The 23,141-nt window shown below is 37.3% G+C and overlaps 1 protein-coding gene across 3 annotated transcripts in view; it reads right to left on the bottom strand.

The window, feature by feature from the left end:
• LOC132195242 (netrin receptor UNC5B) overlaps window positions 1-23,141 on the bottom strand; it is a 179,788-nt gene that overhangs the window by 24,519 nt on the left and 132,128 nt on the right. For all 3 annotated transcript variants that reach the window (XM_059617106.1, XM_059617105.1, XM_059617108.1), the window contains 2 exons: window positions 11,117-11,401; window positions 553-720 (listed from right to left, as the gene is read on the bottom strand). In XM_059617106.1, coding sequence (XP_059473089.1) covers window positions 553-720; window positions 11,117-11,401 — 453 coding nt within the window. The remainder of the gene's footprint in view (window positions 1-552; window positions 721-11,116; window positions 11,402-23,141) is intronic.

Raw genomic sequence — 23,141 nt, 5'->3', positions numbered from 1 at the left:
GTTCAGAAATCCAAGTTAAATGAGAAAATTATTTAACCATAATTTAAATGAAAAATTTTCAAGCTGCTTACAAGTTTATAAAAAGATACGCTTCAATATATAATCTTGTTCAATGAATTCAGGATAAAATTTTTCCTGGCTCTTCCAACAAAATTGATTTATAAACGAATGATTATGAAAGCAAAATTCCATCAAGAACTATCAACCAATAGGAACCTGAACCTCCAAGAAGAATTAATTCTCTATCTCTAAATTGTAGAAATCTAATGTCTTTGATATATAAATATATTATTGATACATTTTTTTTTAATTTAACAAAAAAAGAATAAAATTATTAAATTTAGATAATTATGAAATTTTTTTATTGTTTTAAAATAAAAATATATATTAAAAACAAATATTTGAAAGTAAATAAATACCATGATTTAATAATAAAATAATATTAAAGTTTAAAATAAAATTCTGTCATAATGGGCATTTTGTTGTTCTCATGCTCAAAATGGTAGAATGCATTTTTCTAATTTTTTTTTTCTCAAAATTTTGATTGCGTACCTGGACAGTGGCTGGTGCACTCGACCTTTTGCCTGGCGTTGCCTGGGCAGTTGGCGCCGCCGTTGAGGGGCGCCGGCGCCGTGCACTGGCGCTGTCTGCTCTGTTGGCCGCGACCGCACCGGCTGCTGCACTCGCTCCACGGTGACCACGGCGTCCACCCTCCGTTAACTAAGGCAGAAACAACACCAAATTACGCCCTAAAACAACCAACTGACAATGGATGAGATGGACGGGGGCTTCTTTTTATTGTGGGAAAATCGGACCGGCCCCTGCATGCGGGCTGCTTTTTTGTTGAATCTCATGTTTTTCAATTACACGAGCTCTGTGTTTGTAGAAGAACAAAGCGAAAGTTTTCTTTCACCGCAAAGCGCGCACATGCTGTTTTCTCTTTCCAGTTTGATTTTGCAAAGAGCTTCGCACGAAAGAGAGAGATCAAGAGAGACGGAAATATAAATTAAAAGGCCCTCTCGCCGATGTCGTCGCTCGCTCTTTGTGCGCGCCAATTAACGGCTTTAAAATCAAAAAGGAATTACCAGCATTAGCAAATTAAAACGTACACGCACCCTCCGTTCAGTCAAATATTAATTAAGTGATCGCAAAGAGCAATTAGGGAGATTACCCTGCGAGCGGACCAATGACTCATCCTTTTCGCTGTCTGGTTTCCAACAGGAAAAGAGGAAAGTTTTATTTTATCGCGCGCACCATCATCAATTTTGATAACTTCCCTAGTTGGGAGAACAACAAGATATCGCTCGCCGACAACAAGACAGCCAGCAATCGACAATCGCCCCCCTTTTCTTTTCTTTTGCTTTCTTTATTTCTTTGTGTGTCCGCGCGCAATTTCTTCTCTCGTCCCCCCTTCCTCTCTTGCAGACTCCATAAATCCGCGTGCACTTTCATTCACTGGATAATGTTTCTTCTGCACCCGTCCGAAGCGAAAACCAACCCCAACCGCGCCACCCCCGCATGAATCGCAGCCGCTTCTTCGGAAATGGTCTGCGTCTGTCGACAACAAAAGTAAAAATTGGGGGAGAAAAGAGTGGCTTTTGCCGGAGAAAGGCGAATAAAAGTCGCGAATGATGATCCAGCTTGGCCAGAGAATGAGGCAATCAATCATGTTGCCAACTCGCAAAGTGACAAAAACTTCAACTATACAGTGGAGAAAATGTTGTTTTTAATTAATGTATTGTAATTTTATCCCATTTGACTTGATTTGTGAAGAATAAACAACAATAATTGTGCTATAATTAAAATAATAATAAAAATATAAAAAATATTCTAAAAAATTAGTTATTTTTATACTATTTTTTTATTCTCTTATTTTTTATTACTTATTAATATTTAAATTTTAACTTGATATCCCTATTTGTTTTGGATAAAGTATTATCTGGTACTTTATGCTTTAAATAATTTAATTTTATTTATATATTTTATTTTAAAATATATATAAGTTCTCGCATCAACAACAATCGTTTAACCTCCGTGGCAATCGCTAGCTAACCTTTTCAATCTCCTTTGTAAACAAATATTATTATCATTGCAAGAATACTAGACATAACAATATAATTAAACAAGTGAAATATATTAAATTAGTGTGTAGTAAAATTGATGAAGGGAGCTATCAATTATAAGTAAACCTAGCTGATGAGCTTTCAATAAGCGAAATCATGATCCTAGTCATGTTCAGGGTGTTGCCGCTTGTCTTAATTTTTGAGTTTTAAGTGGAAATGTTAATTATTTTAAAACAAAAATTTTAATCTGTTTTAAAAAATAATTAAAATTTCCAATTAAAAGTTGAAATTAGGACATTTTAATTCGTTTTTCCGAGCATTGGTTTTCTCGCTCAGTTTCTGAATCCACGTTAAAATTCTTTTGAAAAAATGAAATTTTTACATTACAAAACAGCACGATTGCCCCCCTTGATGAAATCACTTTTCTAGGAATTGAACCAGTCGAAATTCAACTCAATTGTGAAAGTTTTGCATCAACGAATGTGGCAAAATAATAATAAAAAAGCTTTTTTTTTTCAAATTTTCTCTGCAATTTCCGAAACAGTTGCTAATGTTTGCGACCCTAGATGAAAATACCTTTTTAAGAAATTAAACCTTACTAAATGCCATTCTTATCCAAGTTGAAAAAAATAAAAAAGGAAAATAAAAATCGCCAGAAGACGATAAAACTAATAAAAATCTCATATATTCTGAATTTTATTGAAAAAAGAAACCGAATAATTTAATCAATCTATTTATGTTTTTCCTTTGTATGCATAAAAATATCAAATAAAACGAATATTGTATTGAAAGCGAGTCGTACACACACTAATGATTTTGTGCAAGCGAGGGTGACCAGAACACGCGTGTATGAAGCGATAAATTAGCTTCAAACACTTTGCTCTGCGTCCCTCTGTACGCAGAGCTTTTATCGGCGCGCGTCCCGTGATTAGCTAAATCAATTTATTACACACAAAACGAGCGCGATAAGGAATTTATGTCCGGGCAGACCGAGCACGGTGTAATCCCGTGCGGCATTGTTATTCAAATTATTGATGATGGCAGGTGTTGGGCCGAGCGCGCGCGAAACATCCACACGGCGTGTGCTGTTTGCCATTCTGGCGGCACGCGCAGAATGTAAATTTCAAAAGCTGAATTTTTCACTCGGTTTAATTACTCGGCATGAATTAAACAATTTTTGCTCATTCGAAAATACACAAAAACAATCTCACGTGAATTATTGCCTCGTTTTCCAGACGTAAATTTCCAAACAATGGTGCTTTTTCGTCGCCCCAACACTCGAATATGCTTTCGCAGTGAATATTTTTTGGCACCGTTTCAACGCATGAATCATTTTAGGGGGAAAATCGTATCCGAGCTTAGACAATTTGTGTATTAAGGACAAAAACGGGCCCTCAGGGCCACTTTGCTCTTGGTTGCGAAATTCCGCGCCCAAGAACAATATAATTGAATTCATTTGGGTCTCTCGATGGTCTCGGGTGCGAACAGAGAGGAAAAATAAATAAATTACTCTGGCGGAAAAGCGAGCTGGCTGCCGTTGTGTGCGAAATAATCCCTTTGTTGCCGGAGAGATCCGTTTAATTTATGCCGGCAGGATGAAAATTTCTCACTCGCCTTTGTTTGTTTCGCGAACACGGCTTGACTTGGTAATATTCGCCTACACAATGCGAGAGTGAGTCGTCGGCCGCCGGATGTAAACACACCCTAGCCCTGTGTGTTGTTCTCTCTCATCTCATCTCTGTGCTGAAATAAAGAAATGCCGGAAGCCAGCCTCTCGTATGAATTGCGATGCTCTGTGCTGCTCATCAGCAAGCAGCAGGTGCATCCATCTATCTCTGCTCATCTATCCGGCAAAACAAGGACGGCGACTCCGCCATTCATCCCGAATAAAAAAAAGCAGCCCATCTGCGAATACTTGTGCAAAATTGAACTCGGAGCGCTTCGGCGAGGATACAATGGCTGGATTCTAGTTGCGAAAAAGCAATTCGTTGTTTCAGCCCCAAGAGAAATTATTACCAGTTTCATTTTATTTTTTTTTACTCGAATATCCAATGCACTTTCATTTCATAATAAATCGAATCACAAATGAAATAAATAACAAATTTGTTGTAATTATAATTTATAAATAAACTTAATCTTAGTAAAAATGACACTAATAAAGGAAAAAATGGACTAATTACAATAAACATTTTCATCTCTGTCTGATCTAAATTATGATATTCATCTGAAATATTTTTATTTAAATTTATTAATAAATAAACTAATAAATAAAAAGATTCAAAATAAACAACTAAAAAATTAATAAATTTTAAGTCGGAAATTTTTAACTTATAAAATTTACATAGTAATGTTATTCTTTCCACTATTTATCATTAATTATCCACTCCGGTCAATTGTATTGCTCTTTATTTTGAAAGATTGCTAAATTTCGAGTATATCTTGTGAAAACACTATTTGAAAATTCCAAAACGTTGCGTCGCAATCAAAAGAAAACCTAAATACGAGTGATTCGCGCGAAAAACATGTGAGAATTGAGTTGCCAATCAGATCCATCAGTTTGTTCCTAAAACTACAAAATTTGGTCACATTGGCGCTGCGATCGCTGATTTTTCCACTAATGCCCCACGGCGCTGCAGAAAACTTAGCAAAATCAGCGATCGCAGCGCCAATGTGACCAACTTCTGTAGTTTTTGGAACAAACCAGACCCAGCCACGCATGAGCAGGAGACGTGGTGGGGGAGAGCGAGTTTTGCTGGCGCTGCTGTTGCTTTCCCAGTGACGTAACTGGGGAAGGAAAACCCATGCCGCTCCCAGCTGCTCCCATCTAAATGCATCGTTTTGCACTCTTTGCCGCGTTTTTCGGTCAAATATTGTCGATTCAAGGCGGTTTTGAACATAATCTGCAGGTGTCAGACTAGTTCGGAACCTAGGGAAGCTTTGGCAACGAAGAAAAAGCATCTCAAATCAGCTGGAAGCACGAAAAGCCACGAAAATACGGCCAATATCTCCGTGACGGCGAAGTTGCGGCTCAAAAAAGCAGCGGATAACTCGGATTTTTTACGTTTTGTGAGTCGATATGTGCTTCAGTGCCGGGATGTCAACAAATTAAGTCGTTTCTGATCATATTTGTGCATGTCCGATTGTTTTTTGTGAGAGAAAAGCGGAAACGAGTTTAGCAACCGGACAAGTTGTCCCACGGAATTAACCAATATCTCGCTCTGATTCAATGTTTTAGAATTTTGGCGATTGAAAAGTTTATATTTTTAGAATAATTAAAGCATGAGGAAAATCGCTGTGTTATTTATTTTTTAATCCGAGCAGCCGTTGTCTCGCTATGAGCATAATTACGCGGCGGCCACTGCTTTGTTGCTTCGCTCGGCTCTCTCTCGCTCGAGTCGCCCGACTGCTGCACTCGCGGGTGGAGAGCGGCGCGCTCGATTAATTAGACGTTTGCGCGAATTTTTTATTTTATTAGTAAGCGTAGAGATAAATCGTTCAAATTTTCAGCATTGGTAGCAAACTAACTGAATTAATTTTTTATTTTTTATTCTTAAAAAAATATTTATCTGGAGCAAAGTTATTAATGTTTCCGCGAGAATTTTGTTCTTTTAATTTTTAAATTAGACAAAAAATTTTAAAAGTACAAACCCTAACAGAAAATTGTAGCTAATTAAATTCTCTACAATTTACTTTGCATTCGTTTTGTTGTCAAAATTTTTTTTATTTACCAACGGGATGACCAAAGTCAAAACATTACTTTTTCTCATTGAAATAAATTTTTTAGATTTTTTCTGAGATAGCCAATCGATTGGAAATTTAATTTTAATTTAAGAACCAAAATTTCATTACAATAAGTTGAGCCGTTTAGAAATCACAAAGTACTAACTGATGCCCCCTAAAACTGCCGTCGAGGCTGATTAGCAGGTTTTAGTTCAGACGCTCTTATTTCTAAACGGCTCAACATATTGTAATGAAATTTTGGTTCTTAAATTAAAATTAAATTTCCAATCGATTGGCTATCTCAGAAAAAATCTAAAAAATTTATTTCAATGAGAAAAAGTAATGTTTTGACTTTGGTCATCCCGTTGGTAAATAAAAAAAATTTTGACAACAAAACGAATGCAAAGTAAATTGTAGAGAATTTAATTAGCTACAATTTTCTGTTAGGGTTTGTACTTTTAAAATTTTTTGTCTAATTTAAAAATTAAAAGAACAAAATTCTCGCGGAAACATTAATAACTTTGCTCCAAATAAATATTTTTTTAAGAATAAAAAATAAAAAATTAATTCAGTTAGTTTGCTACCAATGCTGAAAATTTGAACGATTTATCTCTACGCTTACTAATAAAATAAAAAATTCGCGCAAACGTCTAATTAATCGAGCGCGCCGCTCTCCACCCGCGAGTGCAGCAGTCGGGCGACTCGAGCGAGAGAGAGCCGAGCGAAGCAACAAAGCAGTGGCCGCCGCGTAATTATGCTCATAGCGAGACAACGGCTGCTCGGATTAAAAAATAAATAACACAGCGATTTTCCTCATGCTTTAATTATTCTAAAAATATAAACTTTTCAATCGCCAAAATTCTAAAACATTGAATCAGAGCGAGATATTGGTTAATTCCGTGGGACAACTTGTCTGGTTGCTAAACTCGTTTCCGCTTTTCTCTCACAAAAAACAATCGGACATGCACAAATATGATCAGAAACGACTTAATTTGTTGACATCCCGGCACTGAAGCACATATCGACTCACAAAACGTAAAAAATCCGAGTTATCCGCTGCTTTTTTGAGCCGCAACTTCGCCGTCACGGAGATATTGGCCGTATTTTCGTGGCTTTTCGTGCTTCCAGCTGATTTGAGATGCTTTTTCTTCGTTGCCAAAGCTTCCCTAGGTTCCGAACTAGTCTGACACCTGCAGATTATGTTCAAAACCGCCTTGAATCGACAATATTTGACCGAAAAACGCGGCAAAGAGTGCAAAACAATGCATTTAGATGGGAGCAGCTGGGAGCGGCATGGGTTTTCCTTCCCCAGTTACGTCACTCGTGAAGCTTCGCGGCAGTGCCGCGCAAAGTCGCTCTGCGCGCCTACCACGAGGCCTTTGTGGCTGGGGCTGGAACAAACTGATGGATCTGATCGGCAACTCAATTCTCAGATGTTTTTCGCGCGAATCACTTGTATTTAGGTTTTCTTTTAATTGAGACGCAACGGTTCGGAATTTTCAAATAGTGTTTTCACAAGATATACTCGAAATTTAGCAATTTTTCAGAATAGAGAGCAATACACTTGACCGGAGAGGATCTTTAAGACTTGTATGATAAGAAAAAAAAGTTTAATGCATCTTTCTCTCTCTCAATTCAGGATGATTTATGATTGGAGGTCTAAAATTACATCCTATTAGTTGCAACGTGACAAATACATGGCCCTGGCTCGGTTGCCCGTGATGAATCCCATGCGCCGCGGCTGCTTGCTCGTTAGCCCCGCGAGTTCTAATGACATTTTCTCATTGGGAGAGATCGGGACGAGACGCAGCGCAGCCGCCGCTGTTTCACATTTACTTCGAATCCATCACGCACGTAAATTAGCCGCGACGTCGCGCCGCTTGATAATTGGCCCTCGCGAGAGTAAAAAAAGGAATAAAATAAAAACATGTAGGAGCAGAGAGAATTATGATTCACAAAAGCGACAGAAGTCATTCTCGTGACTGCTTTTAGCGGCCACCCCACCAAATAGTCACGATTTATTTTGACGGAGTGACTATTTAAAAGAGGAATTATTGCACATTTAAATAATAAACGTCGGCTATTAAGTTTGAAGACAAAAAATTTAGCTATGAGATGAAAGAATTTATCTCGGTAATTAAAAGTTCGGCGAAAAAAGATAAGTCGGATTGCGAGTTTGCAAAAAATGGCCAGGCAAATATTTGGAGCGAGAAAGATAATTTTCGCAGCTAAAGAATTAGTCACAAGGCGAAATTTTCTTTGCTGAGTCACAAAGAAAATAAACAGAGTTTGTTTGTGATGCCATTAAGGGAGTGCAACAGTTGTACATCCATCGTGAAAGAAATGAGGCGGCGGCTAATGACTCGCGGGCCGCCGTGCATTCCACATTGTTCAAACGGGGCGCGAGAGGACAGCAAAAAATTCAAATTACATCTCTGGGAGCTTCCGTCTCTCTGTTGCTTTTTGTGCCGCCAAGAGAGAGATGAGTCGCCTTGTCATAATGTTTGTTCGCCACCCACATTTCGTAAAAAGTAGTGTAGCGCCGGCTATTTCTGTTGCTCTCTCTCGTGACTTCAAAGAAAACAAGAAGTCGGCGGCGCAGCTACTTCGTTTTCGTCTCTGCGGTTATTTTAATTTATTCCTATAAATCTCGCGTAAATTGGGGGGAGCTACTTAGGACCAGAAAGAGAAATAAGTCAAGCAACGGCTCTTAAATTTGGAGTATCTTGTTGCGCGGCTGCTGCGGTGGTCTAATGGAGTCACCAGCTGATTGACGGGGAAATAAATCTCTCCGAGTGGAGTAAAAAACGTAAAAAGAAATCGGTTTAATTTGGTAAACATCTGTACTGGGGCTTAAAATGAGAAACATTCCAACTTGCAATGTGGGTTTTAAAAAAGGGTTAAAAATAAAATTTGAGTGTTCTTTAGTAAATAATCCACTATTCAAATTAAGTGTGATAAATAATGTGTTATTAAACAAAAAAATAATTAAATTTATTTATTTTCTTGTAAGAAATGTTTTTGAAAGTTTAATAATTTTACATTTAAGGAAATTAGTGATTAAATTTAATATAATTTTTCTAAAATTCTGAATAGCCAAAATTCAAGTTCATATAATTAAATTGAGACCTTTTCAATGATCGATTGTGAAACGTTTGATGTGTATTTGGACATCAAACATCCGTTTGATGCATTTACATGAAATTTACAACTTATTCAAAACGGTTTCGATTCAACGGGGAATGTTTATATGTAATATGTATATATTTTATGAATTTTTCGTGATCGCGCGTCCATTAATTTGTCCCGTCCAACAATGGAAAACCAATCAAATCGAATGAATAATTCATAGTGTGCACGACGCGCCATTCTCTCGCTTGCTCGGCCGTGTTCGAATTCAATTATTTACCTCACGAACGCATCAATTTATAGCATACCTGATGCGCGCCAACTCCATGAAACACAAAGGTTGCCGACTGGCTGACGTGTTTGCGTAATGGAGCCCTATTTCGTCATTACCCCTAATGGAAAGCAGGCATTATGAATGGCCGCGGTGGTTAACTGGACCGCAAATAAACATCATTCACCGACCGACTCTCTCCCTCTCGTGCTGCGTGATTTCGCGTTTTCGGACGGATGGACCAAAAGGCAAAACACATGCAATGCCCTCTTGTCGCGTTTGCCGAACGAGAGACAAACGCGCCACTTCATTAATTCTTGGCCGTGCATTTGTGTTTATTGTACAGGAGGTTTGCAATTGAAATGTTTGCTCTGTCGGTTGCAAAAAATTGTTGCAAAGGGGAAGTGCTCAATAGAAATAAATGATTTCGTACTTGTTAGGTTCCAATTTTATTTTATTGCAACGGAACTTAATCAAGCTTTTAATTATATAATTTTTTTTTACTTTTGGACTTTTGAGGGTTACGACGTTCTGAATCATCCGAATACTGCTTTTATGTTTGCATCAGGACAATCATAATTATTTACTTGCATTAGAAGCCATATATATATGAGATAATTACTAATATTGAACCAAGTGACAACCAGAGACGAGAAGTCTGTATGGAGAATATTTACATCGTTGAACACAGGGTGAAAAACGTTTATAGATATATTAATTTTGTCCAAGAATTGTTTTTATTAGAATTTTTATTTTCTAAATAAAGTAAAATCTTAAGGGCAATTAAATTAACATAAATAATAAAAAATGTTTTGAAAATATATTATAAATTTTCTAAAAAAAATTTGAAAATGAATGTGATTACTTATTAAAATGAATAATTATTTAGCAACAAAGTAAAAACATTTGATAATAAAGCAATACTTATTTATCTATAATATTTTACTGCAAAAGATTGCAATTTCAATTTAAAGTTAAAAAGCACTTTTAATCAAAATCATGATCAATGTCTTTTTTTTGGAACCACCGATCGGGAATTCGGAATTGAATAATTGAAATCCAATTTGGCACCGGCTTTCACTGCCCTGCCGGAAAAAGCAAATAATAAAGCAGAGTGCCGCGCGCATCAATTGCAGTTCGCCGACCGCTCGCTCGACGGCGTCGGCCGAATTAATAAAATAAAATGGAAAAAGGCCGACATTCAGAGCGCGCGCGGGGGTTTTATTGGAAAACGATGGAGTGATAGAGAGAGAGAAAAAGCTGAGTGGCATCCGACCAAACCATCAGAGCAAACCTCCGTTCTGAATAACATGAACACAACGTGAATGGAATCAATAGCTCCAAGTGCTCTTCTGCTTTTGCCGCATTCGATTGATTTAAGCGTGCAAGGCCGGTTGCGTGCGATGACAGGATGTGTCCAATCGCACGACATGCAAATACAAAGCAACAGACACGCCGATCAATTCAATCAAGTCTCGGCGCCGATAATCAATTCCGAGCCGGTGAATAATTCAAAAGGTTTGATTTTTGCCGCGTGTTTGATTTTCCACCGGCGCAAATTAGTTGTAATTGCGAGAGAGCTCAGAGGTATAATTGGAAAACCAGCAATTTGCGATTCAGCAGGACGAGTGTGTTGCATAACATTCACTTTGATTGCAACCGGCTGATTATCTGTGCTGCAATATTATGCATAAGGGAATATTTTATGACGTCGGAGTGCATTTGATCGGACTGGCCATCCAATCAACTGAATAAATCATGCAGGTTTTTCCTGGAAAAGCCGTGCCCAGTTTTAATTAGCGTGCTGAGGAAGAAGTAGAGCGAGAGTCCATTTTCCGGTCGCCTGCCAATTTCCTGCCGGGGATTTTCTCATGATTGTGAAATGTGAGGCTTTCTCTCTTCTGATGGAGAAAAATGAGCCAATTGTACTCACCATAAATTGTTAAGGATGCCGGCTCCGAGACACGTCGGCCGGCCACATTTTCGGCGGCGCAGCTGTAATTGGCGGCGTCCGCTAATCTGGCACTCAACACCAGCAGGACACGTCCGTCCTGCGAGATCCGCAAGCCCTGCTCCTGCCCGCGCAGAATGACCCCGTTGCGTATCCAAGTCACGTTGGGCTTGGGAAAGCCTTCCGGGGGCAAACAACGAAACTCGACCTGCTGCTCCAGCTCCACCGACTGCGAGTACGGTGCGTGGTCAAACAGCTTGCGCAAAACTGAAACAAATACCATGGAAAATTAATCAATAAGGTATGAAACGTTCACTGCAATTATTTAAATCAATCATTCAATATTGTGGTTTATTAAAAAATTAGCTGGTACAATTTTTAACTTGCAATTAAATTGAACAGTTTTTGCTCAGAACGTCACACAAATTATTTTTATTTGTGTCAAAGAACCAAGATTTTGCACTCGGCCAAGTGCATTTCTCGCCTCAAAATTAATTCTGACGCTCAAAACTGTTGTAAATTTAAATGAAATTATATTGCTAATATTTAAGAAATAGAAAATTATTAATCTGAGGCAATTCATGTCTCAATTATTATAAAAAGTTTGAATGTTTCCATCAAAAACGGATTCATATTTTTTAAATATAAACGATTTACTTATCCTCTGGGATAAATTTTATACTCTATGCAACTGTTTTTAAATTGCATTGTGTCGACGCTACCTCATGATTTAAGCTAAATAAATTACATTAATTATACTTCCACTTCACTCAGATTCTCTTGATCACTTTTGATTTTCAAATGATTAACATTAATAGGCACTAATGAAATAATGGACTTAATTATTCTTAATTTTTTATTCATTCACTATGAGTTATTGAAAGCTTTATTTTTTTTTAATTGTAAATGTTTATAAAATAATTATTGTATACAACTTCAAATATTTTTATATTTAAAAATATGTAAAATTAGTATGAAAAAAATTTAATAAAAAAATAATTGCTTTTAAATCTTATTTAATATGTAAATACTGTTTTTATTAAAATATAAAATAAAAATTTATTATGTTGCACATTTATAATAACTAGATAGTTCTTTCTAAGTAAATGCTAAACACTAAAAGTGGATTTTATAAAAATTGAAATTGAGTTATCTTCGCTGCAAAGAAAATTGAACAAACAAATAAGAAAATAAAAGGACAACTGACCCCAAAGGTGACCTGCTGTCTTCAGGTACTTTAAAAACCCAGGGTTTTTTCGTGTCCAATTCCAATAAGAGCAGAGGGAGAAATTAAAAAATAATAATATAATAATTGAAAAAAATCTCCTAGTTTTATTTTTAATTATTTACACATTCCTCTGCCTTAATATCTTTAAGTTGGACAAGACAAAACCCTTTTGGAGTCGGTTTGTCCTCTTTTTTTGCCATGTTTCTTTGCTGGTTTTCCCAGTTTCAATTTTTCAGTTCTCTGAAGATTCATGTTTTATGGCAAAAGTCACGCAGCAATTCGCTCGTAGGTGGTGCCCTAGGCGCGTTTTTACAAATGTTCTCTTGCCATCGCATCCCCCATTTGTCAAATTTCTGATCCGTGAAGGCGATAAAGAGGTGCAGTTTGAATAATTGTCGTATTTACGGGCGTCGTGCAAAAACACGCTGGCGCGCGTCATCATCGCCCCCGTGCAGTCTAAACGCCGCGGCGATTAATTCGTGGTGCTATTACACGCGCGTGCACCATTAATCCTCGGCGTGCTGCGACTGATGCCGCGCCATTTATCCTACTTACGTATCGAGGCACCCAAAAAATGACGGCCGGCGATATATATTTCCAACTTTTTGCTCTGCTTGCGCGCACAAGCACGTACCAAAGTGGCAAAAAGTGATATGATTGATATTATTGGGAAAATAACGAGCAAAAAGGAAGAAATGGGAAGAAATCGCGCGATTCTTTTGGACCATTTGATGCGAACCGACAGTTGTATGTATTTCTCTCTCCTCGGAAGAAAAATCCATTTAAAATGCCTTGAATGCGATGAAAGCTGTCAACGAGGAATGTGGAGAAATGCCCTTCTTTTTTATAATTCTAATAAAAACGTCTCATTTCGGGCATATTTCGTCAAAAGCTACACGCAATTTAAACCCCGTCTAAATTGGCCTTGCGCTGGGGTAAGAAGATTTCGGCCAATTATTTTGGCGGGAAATTGTCAGAGGCGTCTCTGCCGCTGAAAGTTTTGACGCTCTTGTCCTAAACTCGGTCTGCCGCGAGATTTTATTACGCAAATTCGCCTCTGGTAATGCGCTCGGCCTCCAAAGGCACGAATTGCTTTACGACCGTCCGGGCGCCGCACAGGCCGTAGTAAATTTATTAAAAGCTTTGCGATATGGAATAAAAATAAATATATTACTTAAAAGTTTAATCCTCTGCTCCATCTGGCTGTGCGGCGGAACAATGGCTGGCGAGCGAGCCCTTTAAATCCCCCAGCGCCGAGAGGATGAATGCGTACGAATTTTCCAACCTGAGCACACATTCACACACAGTGGCAGAAAATAAATATCCCCGGTGTTTTAGCAGTGGGGTGGATTCGGCAAGAGAGAACAATAGGTTTGCAGATATCAATGCACACACCGTGGTGGAAGGGCTGTTTTTCCTGAATAATGGGGAAATATTTTATATGCGCTCCTCATTTTCCACAAATCCGCGGAGGTAGAGAAATAAAAGAAGAAAAAACCAGCGCATCACATTTTACTTTTAGCAGGGGAGAGATATTGTTGATTTGAAAGTGGAAAAAAAGTTCTGGTTTTTAAGGGGGAAATGGTGCGGCCAAGTGGAACGACAACTATATCATTTCCACGCAGATGAATTGCCGCTGTGCATTTAATTTCGCGACGTGATTTTCCCCCTCACTCATTACGCAGTGATAAATTAATGTTTTGCCCCGAAAAATCTGAATTCCGGCGCATAAAAATGCAAATGGCATCGATTTTCAGCTGGGAGGGGAGTTTTTTTGTACGGCGGAAGGTCCCAGACATAGATCATTGATGGAGAGGGTCCATAATGCGTGCGTATGACAGTGACTTTGAGAGAGGCTGCAGCTCTCGAGATGTGCAGCGACAATGTGGGGTGTGCAGCGACATTGATAATAATGGGCCCAAGAAATGAAGCGTCGCGCTTCGTGTAAAAATAGAACTTTTATTACACTTTCAATAGAGCGAGTTTATGTTGTGAAAAAGAAAGGAAGGACTTTTTCGAGCGAGAGGGGGCGGAATGTAAAATGCAGGGAGTTTTCAGACTCGGCAAAGTAATTAATTATTTATCGATAATATTGCTCAAAGTGTCAAGCGGAGGATTTTCAGCACTGCCGGAGGGTTAATTTGAAAAATCGACCTCTGGCCCGTTTTTCAACATAATGGGAGCTGAAAAGATCCCGATTTAACGAGCAGCTTTTTTGAAAATTCCAAAGCAAATGGTTTCTATCTTGCGAGTGACTCGTGTGGGCGCACATTAATATCGATTTGGCATCATTTTTCCATTTCAAAGGAAGAAAGAAACGCGAGTCCCGAGGAGGAAAAAAGAAATATTGGCCGAAAGAAAGGTGCAAAGGCAATTCGAAAAGGAAATCTTGTCACATTTGCACGAAAGTACGAATAAAAGAGATGGAAAACTGCTGCGCCGGCAGAACGAGAGAAAAGGAGCTTGTTAAATTTTTATTTATTTCGCATGTGAAGGCGAAAGCAGGCGTTTTCCTCCTCATATTCTCCTGCGGGCTCTCTCATTTCCTTCCTCCGCTAGAGAGTTTCGCGCGAGACAATAATATTTATGGTGCTTTTGCTGAAGGAAAATCTTTCCGTACACGCTCACGCTGCTGCTTCCATTGTTGAAAGAGGTAGATTAATCAAGAGAGGGGAAGCTCGGCGCATTTTCTTGCTCGTTCTCGGGCGAAGTGCGGTTGCATCATTCATTACCGCCGCTCGAGCAGCCCCAGAGTCACTCCGAGCAAAGCCGCCGACTCTCGGAAACAAATGAATTCGCGGCGCACTCCCGAGAAATGACTGATGATGTCTTTCTTCACTCGAACAATACTCATCAGGCGAATGCCTTATTGATCACCTCGAGAGGCCCATTGTCTGCCCAAAGCACTTGGCTAATGCTCGTCTATCACGCATTGCGCGTTTTATCGCGCCAACAAATCGCGAATTCCGCTTTTAAGTGGATTAACTCGGTGTAATGTTGCTAAATGGGCCGGCCGTGCGTGCAAACTGCAAAGTGCGTCGCCGCCATAAAACGCCAGAAGCAATCATGGCCGCTTGAATAAAGTATTATTTTTTTGTCCGTCTCCAAAAGTTATTCGAATATGGAAACAAATTGGTCTACTGATATAATTTTAGAGGAGTATTTTAAGAAAGGTTATGGGACAGTCGCCAGATTTTTACAGCCGTAATCGGGGAATTTATTCACTGAAAAGCCCCCGTAATTGCGGCAGCGTGCAACGCACCGCCGTTGCCCTAGGTTGCATAAATCGCGGCTTCCGAGTGTACAGAAAGAAATATATATAGGGGAGAGAGCTTGAAAGACTTTGTTAAATATAAAACTGGTCTCCGATTTTTGACAAATTTGTTCGACTCACGCATGCTACGGACCTTACCTAAGACGAAAAAGTACGATCTCGATTAAGCGTATTTTAAAATTATGCTAATTTGTCTCCGAGTGCATGCAATAGAGATTAGTATTTGAATATTTTTTCCATATGTGCTCAAATTGAACTTATAAATTATTGTTAGTATTTGATTTTTATTTATTTATTTATTCTCCATTCGATACAGTCATGAGTCATGAATACAGCAAAAAATACTATTGGATAAAATAAAATTGTATTTAAGATTATTGTATTCATCATTTTAAAATTTCTTAATCTATTTGGATAAAATAAAATTGTATTTAAGATAACTTTATTCATTATTTTAAAATTTCTTAAACTATACGGATAAAATAAAATTGTATTTAAGATAATTTTGTTCATTATTTTAAAATTCCTTAAACTGTTTGGATAAAATAAAATTGTATTTAAGATAATTTTATTCATCATTTTAAAATTTCTTAAACTATTTGGATTAAATAAAATTGTATTTAAGATAATTTTATTCATCATTTTAAAATTTCTTAAACTATTTGGATAAAATAAAATTGTATTTAAGATAATTTTATTCATCATTTTAAAATTTCTTAAACTATTTGGATAAATAAAATTGTATTTAAGATAATTTTATTCATCATTTTAAAATTCTTCAACTATTTGGATAAAATAAAATTGTATGTAACATAATTTTATTCATTATTTTAAAATTTCTTAAACTTTCCGAAACCTTTTATGAAACATTTGTTTTTACATTATTGAACTCTAAATAACGCTAATAATTCCCACTCAAATGAAGTATTTTGTTAACCCGTTTTAATGTCCATACAATCGCGGGCTGAATACAAAATCTGGCGGAAAATTCAGAGAGTTTAAACGCGCGCGATGCGGGCATAATCAGTCAAAAAGCTGGCGGGGAATCAGCGCGCCGCCGGCGATAATTATGATCTAGTGTGACATCCCCGGCATAAATACATCAGCCGCAATGTGTCGGGCGTAAATGGAAAAATAAACACACTCTCGCACGCGAACACAACACGTCCAGAGAACGGAGAAATTCATGCATATGAATGAGCGAGTTGGACACCAATGGTCGGTCGGCGCTAAATCACCTCAGCGCCACTTCTGCTCGTCCCGCCGCTGCGATAATAAATAAATTCGATTTATATTGTGACGTGCGGGTTGCTTTGTTTCATGCGATATGACAGCTCAATATTTCGAAATAAAACTGCACGGACACGGCTATCAAGTGGGGACGCCGTAACAACAATTAAGCGCCCGAAAGATAAATAAATAAATCATCCAACACATTTTTCAATTTTATTTTTATTTTTTTTTTTGCGGTATAGTGGGAAAGTGGTGGATAAGCGGCGCACCATCCCCGCGCGTGCTGTATTTTTATATTATATTTTTACGACATTTTTTGTTTTATTGATACTTAATGTGTCTGTGAAAACAACATCATTTTTATAATTCCACATGACTGATGTTTTTAAGAACGGTTCAAAACGACTGATAAAAATTATTTTAACTGCAACAAATAATGTTAACTCTGTATGAGAGCAATACAAAAGTTAAATTTAAATTAATTTATTATCCTATATGCAGATAAATAAATGTGAAAAAATAACCATAATTTTATAATATTTTTTTTTAACTTGAAAAATTTATTATATACTTCACAAGTAACAATTAAATTTAATGATGAATTGATATTTTTTAGCAAATAATTTTATTTTCCTTAACTCTAATACTATTCCATCTGAATAAATTAACGTGTTCAACAGAAAGAAGCTACAAAATTAAATTCATTAATGCTCAAATATGTATGTATAATAAGATGTGAATGGGCTAATGTATAATAATTAAAAAAAAATAACAACAATCTCTATATTCGTTTTAATTATTTTCATATCATTTTCTGAAAGTTTACAGAAAAATGAATTAAAATGAAATAATTTAAAAATATTATTGTATAATTAAGATAAAAATGTATAAAATAGCCTAAATTTATATATTATAATAATATTTTAAAATTATTGTATGTTAAATAAATATCAAACTATTATTATATAGTATAATTATTTAATAAAAATTACAATTAGAATGACAAACTCGAGGCCCACAAGCGTAAAATATTCCATACCTATTCGTTTATATAAGCGTACAACTTTTATACCTTTGTATTTATTCCGGTATATATGTTTTGATTGAGTAGTAAACTAAGTCAAGAGAATTGCACCCAATATCATTTTTTTATAATTCCACAAGACTCATTTAAAAAGAAATTTGAAACACTTGCATAATATATTATTTATTGTTCAACATGCGGAAATATAATTTATTTACATGCTGCTAAAATATATTTTGTTTAATAATATGTTACTTTATTTTTAATATTTCAAGCGTAGAAGTTGCCATTGAACAATGAGAGTTGAGAGTTAATATTGTTTTATCGTAAGTTGGATGTTAAATTTTTGCCTCTTTAAATATTATTTCATCAGCAGCTCCATGCCAGGATATTTAATTCATTATCATGATATTGTAGCTTTCATAGTATGTGTTGTATTAAAAAATAAGTATAGATTGAGTGATACTAATTAAAAATAGAACAGACAGCAAATTCGTTGGAATTATTTTCCTCTTTTTAAAGTTTACAAAATAATGAATATAAACAAAATTATATTCATCATCATCAAAATATTTATTAAACACGTGTGTACGACATATAAAAATGGTAGTACAATTTACAATGTTTACAAATTTTACTTTTTTAATTTTCCCGAACAAAATTATTTTAAAAATACATTATTAATTCATCAATCTAAAAGTTTAAAAAATCTAGATAGCTTAATATGCATAATAAATTAAATATTTAAAATTATTGTACAAAATAAATAATTAATTGATAAGTCAATAAAGAATAATAATAAGTCCATATTTATCTTAGCAAAAAGTAACTACAATTAGAATGACGACTCTCAAGAATCCCACATGCATAAAATTTTCCACCCGTTCGTTTATAAGCGACGGTTTTTAGCATTTGCCTCTCCCCACACGCCATAAATCTCGGCCCTATTTTAAAACAATTAATGAACGCCCCTTTCAGATTGTCGGCAAAAAAACAAAATGCCACCGTGATGAAGTGGACAGCGGCCGCGCGCGCTTTTTTTTTTTATCATCCGAATAATGAAAAGAGCGCTTGGCACTCGACCGCACCTCTTGGCATCTTTTCGTGCGTCAAGTGAAAAAATTTTGGCTCGCGTTCGCCTTAATCATCAATGAACAAGCCACGTTGGAACGGAATCAGCCGCCGGCAAACTCAATCAATATCGCAAATCTGCGGTCACCGCGCTTTTCCCTTTTTTTCCTCTCTCGAATATTTTTCCCAGCCCTTCGCTTTTAATGTATGGCATATCAAATTGGCCCGAATGGACGGACGGACGGACGGACGGACGGGCGGGCGGGCCACTTTTCAACTTTTGCGCAGCCCGCGCTGTTGCTGCGGTCGTCGAGCCGAAGTTGGCCCGGAATAAAAAATTCATCGCGAGAGTGAAGAGCCCCCGCCGGCTGCCGCGCGTAAACAAAGTGCGCCAACGAGGACAAAATAAGAATATAAAGTGTCTGCCCCGACGATGGCGGCGGCACTTTAATATCAGAGGGGCTGCTGCCGGATGAAAAATACCAGGCTTGCTTGCACCATGCGCTTTTTCTCCTAACGGCGCGGAATGACTTCAGAATCCGCTCCATCACGAGAGATGCGACGGGGGGTCGCGCAAAGTTGCGACTTTTTCTGCAGTTTTTTCTTGCCCCGCCCTGCATACCCTATGAGCGTTTCGAGGGCATCAATCTTTTCAGATGGAGCAGTGGTTTCTGCGAATGTTTGCATTCGCAAACGTCACTCACATGTGAATACATCCATTCGTGTTTGTAAAATAAATGGATATGGAACTGTTGAGCGGGTTGCATAATTCAGATGATGGAAGGCGAGTCAAAAGCGGCACCACTTTTATTTAAAAAGAAAAAAAAAGCACTAGAGGCTTAAAATCAATAGCAATGTTGACCGATTTTTTACTACTTTTCCTGTTTAATATTTTTTCTTCTTTCAAACAAAAGTTTTCAATTGAAATTCTGAATAAAATTTTTGATGCAAGTGAAGAATTCTGGCTTATTGCTCATTTTAAAATAACATTGTTTTTATTTAAAAATGTACAATTTTTATTTATCAATTTGCTGATATTTTGTAATTTTCTTGCTCATGAAATGGGGTCGCAGACCATGACCGAAACTGGTAGAGCTATTTAATTTTGAATAAACGCAAATTTTTTACAACGAGGAAAAACCCCGAGAACGTTCTTCACTTCCATGATCATCTCCTCGAGTGTTAATTTCTTCAAACAAATATTTTTCTAACTAGCACATTTATGTAAGCGTGACTTCTCTGGTATAAATAATTTTTCACATTTTAAAAGGGATGAATCATGGTTTTGGCCGGAGCAAAATAAAAAAAAGCGGAGTGAATCATTTCTAAATTTCAAAAAAAAAAAAAAATGTGTTCAATATTAGCATAACAATGAACCACTTTCCAACTTTGGCACTTTTTCACACAGTCAGATTTCGCCATTCACGAATTCCAACGGCGTACATATGCAAAAAGCATCCCTCGCTCGTTTTCGCACAGCTGGCGACCGGACAATGGTTTTTCGCGCACTGCCCCTTTATATATAAAAATGAGAGGGAAATAATCGCACTCGGCGCGCACAACAATGGGGCGCAAAAATTTTTTTAATATCCTCCTAATTCCGCACTCGACGGCGCGCGTGGGCTCGGCGCGAGATTACAAAGGCTTTTGAATTAATAGCCGGGCTGGATGCAGCGGCACATAATGCAAGATTAGAGAGGACCGCAGTAATGAAGTCGTCCGCGCGCACAGAGAGACGATCGAGGCTGCAGCTGAGGGGTTAATTTCTAATTGCTTTATTGACGCTGCCCCTTTTAGCCGGTGCACGGGGCGGATTTGCATGCACATTGTGCGGTCGTCCACCCCCTCAAGTGTGCAAACGGTGTGTGTCGTTGGGCATTGTGCGATCGTAATCTGGCCGGGATTATCTCATTAAAATTGTTATTGCTGCGCCGACACCCTTGTAAACACTGCACGCGGAAGCGACATTAAATTCCGCGCGTCTGCCCCTGCACGTTCGCCGGCTGTTTTGCGGTGGGAAACAATCGTGCCCCCGGTACACGCTGGAGGAATTCGATCTTGATAAAATAGCTGGGCGCAGACACACCGGTAGTTGTTGAATCATTTGGAATAATGATTTGTAATTCACAAACGTGGGGTAGAATAATTATTAAAAAAATATAGCAGACATCTGCTAGTTTTAAACCCATTCTTCTCTTTTTCAATTTTTGTATTGACTGAAAGAAAAAAAATAATAATAACATTTAATGTTAACAAAATAATATATATATAAATTATGCAATTTATTTATTAAATGTTAATTTTGATATAATTTTCTTATAATTTTTTTAAATTTTATTTAATAAAATTTTTTTTTAATTTATAATTACTTTCAAATAAAAACGCAAAGTTGAAGAAGTACAAATTATTATTGTTGAACTATTTAATAATTATTATATACGATATTGGTATCATCTGGAAATAATGTTGGTGCTAAATCAGCAACCACTGTAGGGTTATTTATTAATAATTCTGAATTTTTTCCATAATATTATTATCTTTTTTGCAAGAGGAATAGAGTAACAAGGGACAAATAAATTCAGACAGTAATTGGAACTCTTGCAGTAAATCTATTGAGCCCTGGAGGTTTTTTTTACAACAGAAACTTTAACCGCTTTTAACACAAAATATGGTAATTAAAAAATTTATTTTGCGGTTCATTTTTCTCAAATCGTGGTGACAAGGCGAATAATAATGTTTATTAAATATTACAAATTTTCCCGCAAATTTTGGCAACTTTGTCGTCTCGTGAACAAAATCTTGATGATAAACTTAACTATTTGGCACTGCCAAGCATCTTCCCACATTAATTTCCTCGGCCGGAGAGCCTTGCCAGCTATATTAGTCCCATAGGGCTCTTCAGTTAAAACGTGTGACTAGACACACATGGTCCTTAGTAACCAAAGTTAGGCAAGGGAACCGCAAACGGACGCGTTTAAAAATCCATAGGTATAAAAGTAGCTCGCATTTAATTTTCAGTTCCGCACGCGCCCGAATAATGGAAGTCGGAGCAAACTTTTTCCTCCACTCGCTGTGGTGGTATTTTTTTTTTTTCACCGCCCACCCTGTATAGTTTGCGCTGTAATTTTGCCTCCAAGAGAGCGCAATTTAAAGATGTAAATTAACCACGCCAAAGTCAAATAAAAGTTGCTCCCCAGCCGCCGCACCGCGCGCACCTTAATAAAATGATAAACTGTTAATTATCTTTGGGGAAATAAATTCAGCCCTCTTTGCTCTTTGCTCCCTTTTGCTTTCGAGTGCTCAAGCAGCGTGTCTGAATTAAAAGCGTGAGAGAGCTCAAAATACCGGAAAACACTTCTTTCGACTGCATTAAGGGCGCGGTGGCTTTTGAAGGTAGGCGCAGCGCAATAATAAAACATCAGAGTTCTTCTCTCTCTTCAGACGAACGCTCCGGCCGCCCTCGATTTATTTATTCATATTCGAATTAATGCTGCGAGTGGGCGTCGAGCGCGAATCGGATATTAAACTGCCATTACTGGAGACACAATGGATGTGCCATTGTTCGGAATCACGCGTGACGTCATTGATATTAATGAGCCAGCACGCGCGTGTTTCATTTTATTATCCACATTATTGCAATTTCCATATTCACCGTTCGAGACATTCGCTCAGACCGTAAAAATGCACCGACCCGTAAAATTCGGACTGATATTTGAATCAACCCGCAGCTGAAATGCCGACTTTGCCGAGCACCCCTTGACGGAATAATGTCATTCTTGGGTATTTGATTGCAGTCGTAACTCGCCAATTTTACGACCTTTGCACTAATTTATTAGAAGGCGGGGTGCTGGGAATGAATCATGACATTTATTTTTCTATGCAAATTAATTCTTTAAATTATTTGTTCAGAACAAATGTCACAAGTCAAATAATTTTGCATAACTTTTATTTTAAAAATTCATTAAAAGGATTATTCTCTTTTCGTGGTTTTTCACCGCAAACTTTTCCAATTTTACGCGACTTTTGTTCCAGTTTATTAATGACGCAAAAACAACAAATTGGCTGCTGTTTAGTTTTCGCATTCGCATGGCCCGCGGCGTCCTTTACCGGATATAAAGCTCAAGTTGCCGCCGCTTTTTGTTTAACTTTTGCTGGTTTTTTTGATTAAAAAAGTCGA

The sequence above is a fragment of the Neocloeon triangulifer genome, unplaced genomic scaffold (assembly GCF_031216515.1).
Source record: "Neocloeon triangulifer isolate White Clay Creek 2 clone unplaced genomic scaffold, ASM3121651v1 ptg000009l, whole genome shotgun sequence".
Taxonomy (NCBI): Eukaryota; Metazoa; Arthropoda; class Insecta; order Ephemeroptera; family Baetidae; genus Neocloeon; species Neocloeon triangulifer.
The sequence above is the reverse complement of the archived record's forward strand: the minus strand, read 5'-3'. Positions and strand labels throughout refer to the sequence as shown.